A 12405-nucleotide genomic window follows, 5' to 3' on the forward strand; every position below is an offset into this window, starting at 1 on the left:
CCCACCCCCCCCACTCAACATCCATACAGTTACAATGAAATTAAATTCACACCAATTACAAACCAACGCAGATAATATAATTCTAACAGTATTTGCGGCGAATTGCGCCTTGTTATGCCAGGTGTATCCACGGCTCAATGTGTCATTTATTATGGACTATACACAATTATGTGATTTTAAATGTTATAAGTATTTCAAATTCAAATACGTGAGTTCCTTGCCCGTCCACTCGAATACTATTAATGGTTTTAGTGTATTGCCTGAAATTTTAATCTTGAATTTAGCGGGAAGGCCATCATTATGATCATTTTTCGACATAAGTGAAGAGCCCAGAATAGATTTGCAAAAAGCGTTGCTTAAACAACTTGTCTCCTGTATTGTCTCTCATCATTTTAACGGATTGAACAAAATACAAAAAGGACAATTGCTTGCACCATGGATCTGGCAATTCTACATCAACGTTTTGAAGTAAACCTCAATATAAAGGCGCCACATGATGCAATGTTTTTTTTCTCTTTTTCGTTATTTCAAGATGTTAGCAACATTCGAATGTGTGTTTTTTTCTGTACTGGCTGCACCGACGATAAATTGTTCACAGACAAATTTCAACCTTTCTCGCATCGTGCGTTGAATATTGCTTTCGGGATGATGTTTAACGTCGCTCAGAGTGGCTTTCTGAATCTAATACTTAATGGGACGTCCTGCTTGGTGTCTAATCTTGCATAATAGTCCTGTCATTTGTAACGCGTGTTTCAATCTTAAGGAATCTAACAAATCTTTAAAATACTGAAATTCTGCTGTGGGCGTCCTGCCCGCCAATTTTATATTGATTGTGGGCATTCGGTTCAGGCTATGCAGCGTCGCTGGAACTGAATGAACAACCCCGCACCATCACTTTCCCCCCTTTTATATGTGGGAGTCAAACTTTGATTAACCTCCTATAAGCATTTTGGGACATTTCTCTACATTGAAGGAGTATCTCAAACATTAGGGTTTGTGGCGTCCTTGTGCCAGTGTATAAATTATATTCAATCCATAGAGACCAGAGGCACTTTATATTCCAGTGTTACCTATATGTGTGTGTAGTTCAATTATATATTATTGGATTGTCAAATTATTAACGTTTCTATTGCATCAGTGACTATTTATTACAGAATATTGTTGTGCAATGTTTTTTTTTAATCTCATTTTCGCTGCAAGACCATGTGTTAATTGAAACTCTATTAGCAGGAACGATGGAAATGCCACATACATAATTATTTGATTATGTCTTCTAGCGCTATTGCAGAGTTTTAAGTGACATCTGTGGATCATGGTATTGTCATTATTGTATTCCTGCAAACACTCACGCTGACCTATCTATAAATACTGCGGTTGTGGTGATAGTGCGGCAGAAACTTGCCCAATTTGACCAAAATTAAAAAAAAAAAAAAACAAAAAAAAACACACACACGTTTGAAAAATACTGACCTTAAACGCCACGGGCAGTGTCTTGTTGCACCTCCAGTGTGAAGGAAGGACCGAGCAGAGGAAGTTGGGGCTGTCAGTTCGGACTAGTTCGCCAGCGTGGTCCTGCAGAACATCGACCACCGTGCGGGACTCGGTCCGGATCCGTGACAGACCTGGCGGGTTGGGTTGAGTCAGTGACACCGGTTCGCTCATCTTCCCCGAGCTGGACGTCAGCGTTGTGGAGGGAGGAGTGAAGCGCCTGCTAGTGCTGGGATCTACGGGAATACGCATCACAACGCCCGGTTAGAGGATAGCAACGAAGAGTTCACACAACGGCGGGCAGGCAACCGCCTCAAACGGTGTATGTGTGGCTTAACAACCCCTGGGCTTAGCCTTAATTTGGAATAAGTCTTTTCTCTCAAACTTTAAAAAAAACCACACACACAAACTCAACTCCCACGAACAACTTTTATGTTTCGGCACACAGATCGCCAATCGAAATGTCCTTGCAGTCCCGATACCCTCAACTGGCTTCCTTCCTAGTTATTGAGATACTGAATAGTCCATCCCTCCTGCTCACATATCACTCGGAAGTGTGTGGATATCCGCGTTCGCTGCCGACTTTCGACAGCCGACTGACTTCAGTGTCTGAGAACCCTTCAAGCCAAGAGTTCTTCAACTTCAAAGCGGCCGAGCACCATTTCCTCTCATGTTAGTCGCCGCGAGCACATCGCCAATTCTTCACATCTAAGTCCACGCACTGAGCCAACCCCGAGAGCCGACGATCACTTTCGGTATCACTGCTGCTCCTTCAAACTCTGTCCTCAAACAGATCTGGTGGGCACCTCCAAACGCGCGCAAACTTAACAGCAGCAACAACAACACCCCAAAAAAAAAAACCAGGCGGTTGTGCAGCGTTTCCAAAGTAAAATACAGAAAGGAAAGGATTTTTGCTGCTTTTCTCCCCTCCCCAAAGGTTGCTGTCTGCTAGAGGAACATCCAGGCAAATTGCTGAAATCCCTGGGTCTCTTTCAGAAAGTTTGCTTGCTGGGTGATTAAAGCAAGGAAGTGCGCTGTGAGCTGCCAATATACGGTCTCCGTCAGCTAACCTGAGAGGCGCTGCCGCTGAGTGACTTCGCTGGCAGCCACTCTCGTCCTGCGATGTCCCACTCGATACGCCTGCTGCCAATGAAGGCAGGGCCTGGCCCTGAAGGAGGCCGTACCGCCACCGAGCCCAACCCCATTCAGAATCTTCTGCATTTTTGCATTTTATTAATATGTTTACATAGCTGACATAGCTTCATGGCAAAATACAAACGTTGTTTTCCTAGGTTAAAGCTCGACAAGCCTTTATTGTGGGATTTTTTTTTCTCGACTATAATGTAAACAACTAGCCTGAATGAGACCACGACAACTTGGGGAACAACGGGAGATGCTGCCTGACCCGCTGAGTTACTCCAGTGTTATATGTCTATCTTCGGTGTAAACCAGCAGCTGCAGTTCCTTCTTACACAATAACTAAGAACCCCTATCCCTGGATTCCCTCTCTCCTGACTCTCAGACTGAAGGAAAGGTCTTTACCTATGCCTTTTCTCCGGAGATGCTGCCAGATCCGCTGAGTTACACCAGCATTTAGTGTCTAACCTGAAGGTCAGGTCAGACTGGGAGCTCATGGCCATTCAACATATAAGAAGGAATTACAGATACTGGTTTAAACCGAAGATGGACACAGAAAGTCTGGAGTTACTCCAGCTTTTTGTGTCTATCTTCCATCCAACGTATAGGTGGGATCATTTCATACGTGGATCTTGGTGGACGTTGACAATTGGATATGTTGCAAGGATGCACACACGTTCATAAATCTTATAACTGACAGAAGTCTTGTGCTTATGATTAACCTTGCATTTTACATATATATTTATCGTGATAGTTCATCATACCATTCAACTATAAATACACCAGATGATAAATGTTAACCTGCACGCGCTTGGATACATTCTGTGTGCAGCTTAGTGTTTTTCATCTGAATAAGCGAACATGATTCTGGGTGGAACTTCAATAATGGCACAGCCGCCCACTCCATTATTTAAGGAGATCGTAAAGTGCCGTAATTTCAACCAGACGACGACAGATTAAAAAAAAAGCGAAGTGGAGAGATAGGGAGGGAGATAACGGGAGAGAGAGAAATGATTATTAGCATCTTTCCAGGAATCAGGCAAGAACAATTCTATCAACGTCCGTTAGGAAGAACGCGTTCACTGTTGTTCGTGGCGCATTGAATTAACTGTGGCAGTCAATTCTTCTTTTGTGATTTCTTCGGCATCATACAAATTCTTCACTGAAGAAAGACACACAAATCTGGAGTAACTCAGCGGGCCAGGCAGCAGCTTTGGAGAAAAGGAATCACTGTTACTCCAGCTTTTTGTGTCTATCTTCGATTTAAACCAGTTCCTTCCTACAAATTCCTCGCTGATTTCACTGCGCGCTTGTTTTCTAATTAAAGGCAATTCCTTCCCATCCGTGTCGTTCGAAACCATTTGTTACAGAAATTCGTATCGTGCTTCAGCAGAAGGTCGGCGATCAGGTATTCGTCCCTTTCAAATAAAAGGGTTGGCTTTATTTGTTTACCCGCAGAATCAGCTTGTCTATGGGAATACCCCTGACACAAATTAGACAGCATTACTGTTTCAAATCAACTTTCATAAAATACCATTGACATCCCTTAAAAAGAAGCCTCCTTTAGATAAAACTATTCTGCAAACAAAAATAACCAGGAAGTTTATCACGACAACTATTTGACTTTACTTCACTCTTTTCCCCCACCAATTACACATAATTTTAGAAAGCCAGGGGATCCGAATATTTAGAATGTCAGATATCTCCCCATGTAAATTGAAATGATGGTAGTGGTAAAATAATTGGTGAAACTGTTCATCAAAATAAAACAAACTCCCTGTTTCTATTTTTACTGGGCAACCGGGAGGCGCGTGTCATAAAAAGTGGGTTATTGAAAGAGTCCGCCTGCATTCTTGCAGTTCAGAATCAATCCTTGAATACACGGTTTATTCTGTTCAATGAACTCCCTGACATGTTCTGCTTTGCGGTGGCGGTGAATATTCACTGTGATTTCTTTCTGTGAGTTTCGCTCAGTCCATCCACTCAGGGCACCCTGACCCTTTCAACCGATACTGGCTTTGCAGAATATATAGCTCCTTGTTTGAAATGACAGGGATGTAGAATGGTGACAGATTGTCTGTTAAGTGCGGTGTAAGACCTGTCAATAACTTTCATCATAAAAATGCCCACAAGAATTTGCCATAAGCCGCGTGTTGTCAGTATTTGTTCTCTCTCTCTCTAACTCTCTCTCCCTCCCCCTCTCTCTCTATCTCTCTCTCACTGTGGTGATACCTGCAGTGGCGCTGAATCCAAAAACGGCCGGTCACTCTTGTGACACACCGTGTGCACTGCCCGGGTCTGATATTGTTCTCGTTCTGTGTGTTATTTGTAGGGCTCTCTCTGACTACAACGCGACTTTTGTTTTAATAGCGCTTTTACTGAAAATGACAACATATGGAACCGAATCCGCTGTTCGTCTCAACATTGAAATAACGGACCGTTTCCGCCAAACAATTTCTACACTCTAACAAGTCCGCGCCCAGTTCTAAGGCGAGATTCTCACACTCCGCCAGAGCTGCTTACACTAGTGTTCAGACAGGAAACAGAAGTGTCTATATTTCATCAAACCCCGTGTATAAGGAACAACAGCGGCGTATTTTTTAAAGTTATTTATTTCTCTTTGCAGAATTCCTGTACAAGACGGCCAAACGAAATATCTAAGCCGACCTATTATTAATAAGGTAAACTGAAGTGAGGCGGTGGGACGCGAGTTACTTCAAGACTTTGGTGTTCGGTTGCCTGTGTTTGGCTGTTTACAGGACCTCTGTTCAGCCACGACCCACCTCGTGATTTTCAGCCCAAGAGATCCAAAGTGTGGATTTAACGAAAGCAACTCTCCCTGCTAGAAGTCACACACCCCGATAGATGTCAATATTTCAGTGTTGTGAAATTAACACCTCGCATCAGTTTCCCTGCAACTTCCACAAAACATCCCTGAAAACCCGATCTCCACGCCCCCTGTTTAGAATTTTTTTTAGTGGTGGGATTTGATGTGGAGCTATGAGCATTCCTCGATGTTTCGGATAATGTAGCTGGTTTGTGAATATTGTTGCTGTCTGGGAATGCGATTTTGAATTTCAATTAAAAAAACAACAACTTTTTTTTGCATTTCAAATTTAAAATATTTGTTTTTAAACTCATGATCGAATGTGAATTAATTCCGCACAGACCAGCCTATGCATTTTGAAAATGTAGACGCGTTTCATCAACCCTCTTCCAGAACAATTCAAACATACCAGGAATAGCATTTTTTGTACCCGTTACTATTTAATAAATGTGTGCTTTGCACTGGACAGTTAAGTCCTTTACAAAACCACGAAGGTCTGAAGTATTTCGCCACGCTCGACAGGTAAATCTACATTAATTCTGTTTTTCTCATCCGCTGGGCGTGGGATGAATCTGCAAATTATATCGGGGTTGCGCCCCGGCAAGGATTAGTTTCACCGGAGCCGGTAGCGATTTAGAACCGGCCACGCCAACGGTAAATGCACCCCCTGCAGTAACACTCTTTTGGATTTTACGCCTTTGGAGTTCAACATATTTTTGCTGTTTTAATCATGTAACATATTTTTGAAAATGTTCCAATTCAAATTAAATATATATATATATAATTTAATATATCAATTGAATATATATAATTGAAACATTTTCAAAAAGATATTCCATAATACCAGTGCAGCCGCAATGACACATATTCCCTTGAAATATTCAATGCGAAATTATTTGCGACAAAAAAAAGACTAGTTTGCCCGCACTAGGAGGACGTGGCCGTGTTCAGGAGTGTGTTTCCCAAGTGGGATGGTATCCTCGGGTGTTGAATTGTCCGTCTGGAATGACGCGCTGTTGCCACTGGTTGGCGCCTCCGTTGTACAGATGCGAACTCTGTCTGCAAAACTCTCTGCCAGGCAATCCTAGTTGAATCTACAAATTACTGCAGCTCAAACGCGGAATTAGTACAAGGTAGACAAAAGTGCTGGAGAAACTTAGCGGGTGCAGCAGCATCTATGGAGCGAAGGAAATAGGCAACGTTTCGGGCCGAAACCCTTCTTCAGACTTAGTACATTTGGAAATTCGATGCTACTATCGATATTTCGGGCAATTCAACTTTTATAATGGCCGTTTTATAACTTACTGTCTGTTCTAGAACTTACTGCCTAATCAAGATATATATATATATATATATATATATATATATATTCGAAATTCACACAAGCAGTTAAGATTCACATACGCCTTGTATTTGCAAATTGGAGGAACGGCATCTCATATTTCGCTTAGGTAGTTTACACCCTAGCGGCATGAACATTTACTTCTCTAACTTCAGATTTCTCTCTCCATCTCCTTCCCCTTCCCAGTTCTCCTACTAGTCTTCACTGTCTAAGACTACATTCTATCAGTCTGAAGAAGGGTCTCGACCCGAAACGTCGCCCATTCCTTGTCTCCAGAGATGCCGCCTAACCCGCTGAGTTACTTTTTGTGTCTACCTTCGCCTTGTATATCAGTTGTGCATTAAACTTCTGTACGTGAATATAAATCGACACCGTGACTCTCGTATCTTATGTACGCGACATGTAGATGTTACCAGAAGTGCGGAAACATCGAAACAATCAGCATGCTTGCAGTGCCAATAAACACAATTCACTCATTCATCGACACTTTTTACTTCTAAGTTTAATTTGTGGGCGTTGATTGATGGTCAATTTTATTCGAGTGAGTGATATCGAAATTCACGCGACTACAGAGACCAACTTGACCTCTCCTCCTTACAGCCAGAGTGTTAAATACAACACAATTTAGATTAAAGGATTGACAAGAAACACGTATTGGGACCCAAAACAGGTAAATAGGGGTTAGTGTAGAGTGTGGCTTGAAGCTCGGCATGGATATGATGGGTCGAAGCGCTTGTCTGTGTTGCACTGTGCACACTTGAACTAAATTAACGTATTTGCAATCTCCGCACACGCTTATATAAAGGCAAGCGTTTCGGAATTGAATTTCGCGTCGAGAATGGATGTGGGATTGTTGTCCCTCTTGTAACTTCGGTGATTGTCCAGCAGAGGCCCTGATGTTGGCTCGAGCTAGATAGTCCCTCGATGGGAATGTCGGGACATTAGGAGGACTCGACAGATACTGACTATTGCCGGGCATTGTCTAGAGAGGCGGGGAACTGGGTTCATTTTTTAAATTTGTCTTTGTCGAAAGAAAAAAGTGGAAAGTCTGCAATTAAACTCCATCAAACCCCCCCCCCCCCCCTTCGCCACCAGATCAATTAAACCGACAGAGGAGCGGCAGTATATAAGAAATATGAGCAGTGGTAACGTTTAAGGAACATTTTCAATGTGAAGTATCTTAAACAACCTAGTCGCACTGAAGCTCTAAAGGCAATCCAGTCAATAGAATATTCTCATGATAAAATTGAAATGAGTGATGATGTGTTATTGAACCACTTATGGAGTGTTCTGAGCATGTTATTGTCCACCATGTTTGCATTTCAAATCCACCTGCACATTCAGAAACATACTAGAATATGGAAAAGTTGGCAAAAGTGAAAAGAGTATTGATTATTATTTGTATAAATTATATGCTCCTCTAATGTTGAATAATTTAATGGACCAAATATATTCATTGTTGTACCAATTCTTGCTAAGACTCCAATAACAACATAGTTGCATTTAGCCCATAAAAGGTGTGCTTCAAGTGCTTTTCTTTAAATCGAAACATGCATAGGCTGAGTCATGTAAGGAGATATTACAGCAAGCAAATAAAAACTTAGTTAAAGGTAACTTCTAAGACAGTGTGAAAGCAGTGAAGATGCAAGGCTATTTAGGGAGAGTCTTTGAGAAAACTTTGAAGATACGGCTGCTAATAATAATGCAAATAGATTAGGGATGTAACTCAGTCATTGGTATGGACTTAATGGGCCAAATGACCTCCTTATATGTCATAAAGAGATTTAAAATATGAAAAAATATTCTTTATTTGGCACAAATGAAGTGATATTGAAGGACGATATGGATTAACTCAGATAGTTTTGACAATAAAATCGAGAATTTTTAAATATAAGCGTTATTTGATCAGGTGCTAATGAATGTCAATGATCGTAAAGGTGATGTTTGAATGAGACTTGGTGTTTTAGGATATGCACAGAAGGGTTTTAGATGAACCAGTAAAGGCCTGGTCCAACAGCAGAGGCAGAACGGGACAATGATGTGGAGACATAAATGATTGTGAACTTCTATAATGAAGAGGATGTGAGCTCAAATAGACACCAAATTTGTTAACTACCTTACACGTCTTAGACAATAGACAATAGGTGCAGGAGTAGGCCATTTGGCCCTTTGAGCCAGCAGCGCCATTCAATGTGATCATGGCTGATCATCCCCAATCAGTACCCCGTTCCTGCCTTCTCCCCTTATCCCTGACTCTGCTATTTTTAAGAGCCCCATCTAGCTCTCTCTTGAAAGCATCCAGAGAACCTGCCTCCACCGCCCTCTGAGGCAGACAATAGTTGTGGGAAATGATGCAGTTGGTAGTTAGAGAAGAGATTTTGTAATGGGCCAGAGATAATGACTTCACCTTCCAAAACTTAATTGGAAGACGTTTCTGTTCATCAAACGCTAGATGTCAGATAAACCACATTCAACAATCTATAGAAACAAAGAACTGCAAATGCTGGCTTGTACGAAAGTTAGACACAATGTACTGGATAATTTAGCTGGTCAGGCAGCATCCCAAGAGAAAAAAGATGGGTGACGTTTCGGGTCGGGACCCTTCTTCAGACTGAGAATGTCTGAAGGGTCCCGAGTCCCGACCTGAAACCATCCATTTTCTCTAGAGATGCTGCTTGACCCATTGAGTTGCTCCTGCACTTTGTGTCTATCTATTCAACCACCAATTTGCACTTCAGAATAGAACTTCAGTTCCACCCTTTCAGTTTTGATCTATGTGCTGCATCTAAAGGGAGCTCTCATTCTCCATGGAGCAGCAATTAGAGATGTCCACAGCATTACGCTGCTGACAGCCTTGGTTAAAAGTGATGAATGAAGAAGCTTCATAAAGAGCATCACCCGAGGTGCTCCTGCAGGTATCAGAGAATAAAGCAAAGTGATTGAAACTGATATTTTCATTTGATATGCTGCCATATACTAGAGGCATGCTGAGGTCAGGGATCTAGTGGCTGAATGATAGCTAACTAGTTACAAAAAAGAGAACATGGGTTAAGCAGACCAGAATGAAGATGTACAGGTTTGTAGGCTAACTGGCTTGGTATATATTTAAATTATCCTTGGTGTGTGTAGGATAGTGCTAATATATGGGGATCGCTGGTCGACCTGGACTCGGTGGGCCAAAGGGCCTGTTTCCGTGCTGTCTCTAAACTAAACTAAACTAAACTAATAAATGCAAATAGTGAATTACAACGATTGTGCAAGGATTACTTTGTCCACATTTTGGAAATTATTTTGACTGGGGCTATTTCCAAATTTATATTTCCAACTCGTATCATATTGGGGTTGCAATTACGCCCAAGGAAACTCAAAAATACTTTTGTGGAATTGCTATTTTTTGAAGACACATGTAGACAAGATGATATGTTTTTGGCGTAGCAATAAGAACAACAAGGGCCTAAAGGGGATAGAGGGGCAAAAAGGAAGAGTACACATCCACAAATTATTACTAGTTAAAAAACACGTTTCGGGAGTTGTAAGTAATACAAACATAGTGTTTTAGAATAGGAAAGTTGGGAATTTATGTGCCAATTGCATTGTTAGACAGCACAGAGTATTGTGTTCAGTTTTGGGCTCCAAAACATTTATGGCGGCAAAGAAGGTTGAAAAGCTCGACAAGGATTATACTGGAATTGAGTGGTTAGAACCAATTTAATAGTGTTGTATATTTGTACATCACAGAAACAGGCCTTTCAGCCCTCCACATCCATGCTGATCATCAAGCACACACACAAATCCCATTTTATTTTTAATGTATCGCAGTCAATTCCCCCCCAATTCTATCATTCACCCACACACGAGAAGCATTTTCCAATGGCCAATTAACCTCCCAACCCTCATATTTTGGGAATGTTCAGAGGCTGTGGGAGGAAAAAGGAACACAAGAGGAAACCTACAGGGTTACATTAAAAATAAAAGCCAAAGTGATGACATTGGTTTCTAAAATTACAGAGGTTTATGTGGAGAATAATGGAATTTTTTAAAAAAGTGTCATAGATCGAAGTTGGTAATTTATAGGTCAAATAAAAACATAATTGGCATATTCTTAACCCAGAGTGTGATTAGAGCATGGATCTATCTACCACATGAGGCAATTAAAGGCTAGCTTGCTAAGTGAGGGAAGGAGAAAGGGACAGAAGCACAAAACTAAACTGCATGAGATGAGATGGGGTGGGACAAATCTTGTGGGACATATAAACAATGTCAGTGCCTAGTTTGGCCGAGTAGCTTGCTACTAGACTGTTAATTATTTATAAAGTGCATAATTGCAATAAATCACCATTTGATTTCAAACATGGCAAAGGAACAGTTGTAAAAATTATTGTGCAATCTGCCGAGCGTTATGGAACATATCAGGTTTTGAATATTCAGCAGTGGAACAATATCATTCCCCACATCTCACGGTGGTCCACAATATGATCAAAGAATCGACATTGAAATGTAAACCTACTTCACAGGCGAAAAAAGATCCTGCATTTACCAAACACAAGTTACGTTATAATCTAAAGGAGAGGTTAAGATAGAGTTATGAACAGTGCAGATTCCACAGTAGAACAATAGGGGTCCTTCACTCACTCAGTACATTCTCCAATATGACCCACTAAAATGAAAATCTATGAGGTTGAAGTCTGGTTTATTTATGTAAAGCCTTTTCTTTATCCTAGTATTTAATAGGATATTGCAGGAAATCCTGATTCCTCCCTCTGTTACACAAGTTCACAAAAGGACAATATGACAATATGATGCTTGGATGCTGGAGGTCAGCCTGTTATTGGGCTACCTTATGCTTTACTAATAGATCTTAGAATCCCAAATTCCCAACTAATTTAGATTTTCAATCTCAATGTTCCTCTGAAATAATCCTTTCATTATCTGAGTATACATTTTTGTTATACTTTAAAAAAAAAATCAGAACTAAAGTGTAAGAACAGCAACCACTGCTAAAGTTTGCCCTGAGTCCAATGGTGTGGTTTAAACAGTCAGGTATTTTGTTTCTGATGTACTGAGGGTGTGGTTCTCTGTTTGTGACAGAGAAAGGGAGACATTTCTAGAGTGTTGGAGGTTGTAAAAGTAGGAGACACTTGACCAAATCCTGTTTCAGATTTCAACATGGGCGTGATCTTAGTGTATTGGTTATTGCCACGTGTACAGAGGTACAGTGAAAAGCTTTACATCTGAGCTAAACGTGTGTATACTGTGTTACTGTGGCTTGGAGTTTACTTTACTTTAGCCTAACACTGAAGCACGCCAAATAAAGAATAAACCATGTAAAAAAATAAGGAGCAAGAGACCAATTGAGCTTCCAACTAAAACGTTAAAATATATACCAAGGGGAGAGGTTTAAATCCTGGAACTTCTTGTCCAACAGCATTGCCAGAGCACCTTCATCAGAAGAACTATTGCTGTTCAAGAAGGTGGCCCTGTTCAAGAAGTTTGTTTTACATAACCATCTGGGCCATTCCTCTGTAAACAAAGTGTCCCATGTCTGGGCTAGTTATTCTACAACCAAGAATTTATGAGCCTAGTTCGATGCCATTCTATGTAGGTGTTACAT

General features: G+C 41.1%; 1 protein-coding gene across 3 annotated transcripts in view; it reads right to left on the reverse strand.

Annotated features, from left to right (window-relative positions):
- The window catches only part of runx3 (RUNX family transcription factor 3), a 173892-nt gene that overhangs the window by 69984 nt on the left and 91503 nt on the right, over positions 1–12405 (reverse strand). For all 3 annotated transcript variants that reach the window (XM_055656322.1, XM_055656319.1, XM_055656320.1), the window contains one exon: positions 1471–1724. In XM_055656322.1, coding sequence (XP_055512297.1) covers positions 1471–1724 — 254 coding nt within the window. The remainder of the gene's footprint in view (positions 1–1470; positions 1725–12405) is intronic.

This window comes from Leucoraja erinacea, chromosome 26, assembly GCF_028641065.1.
Source record: "Leucoraja erinacea ecotype New England chromosome 26, Leri_hhj_1, whole genome shotgun sequence".
In the NCBI taxonomy this organism is placed as follows: domain Eukaryota; kingdom Metazoa; phylum Chordata; class Chondrichthyes; order Rajiformes; family Rajidae; genus Leucoraja; species Leucoraja erinaceus.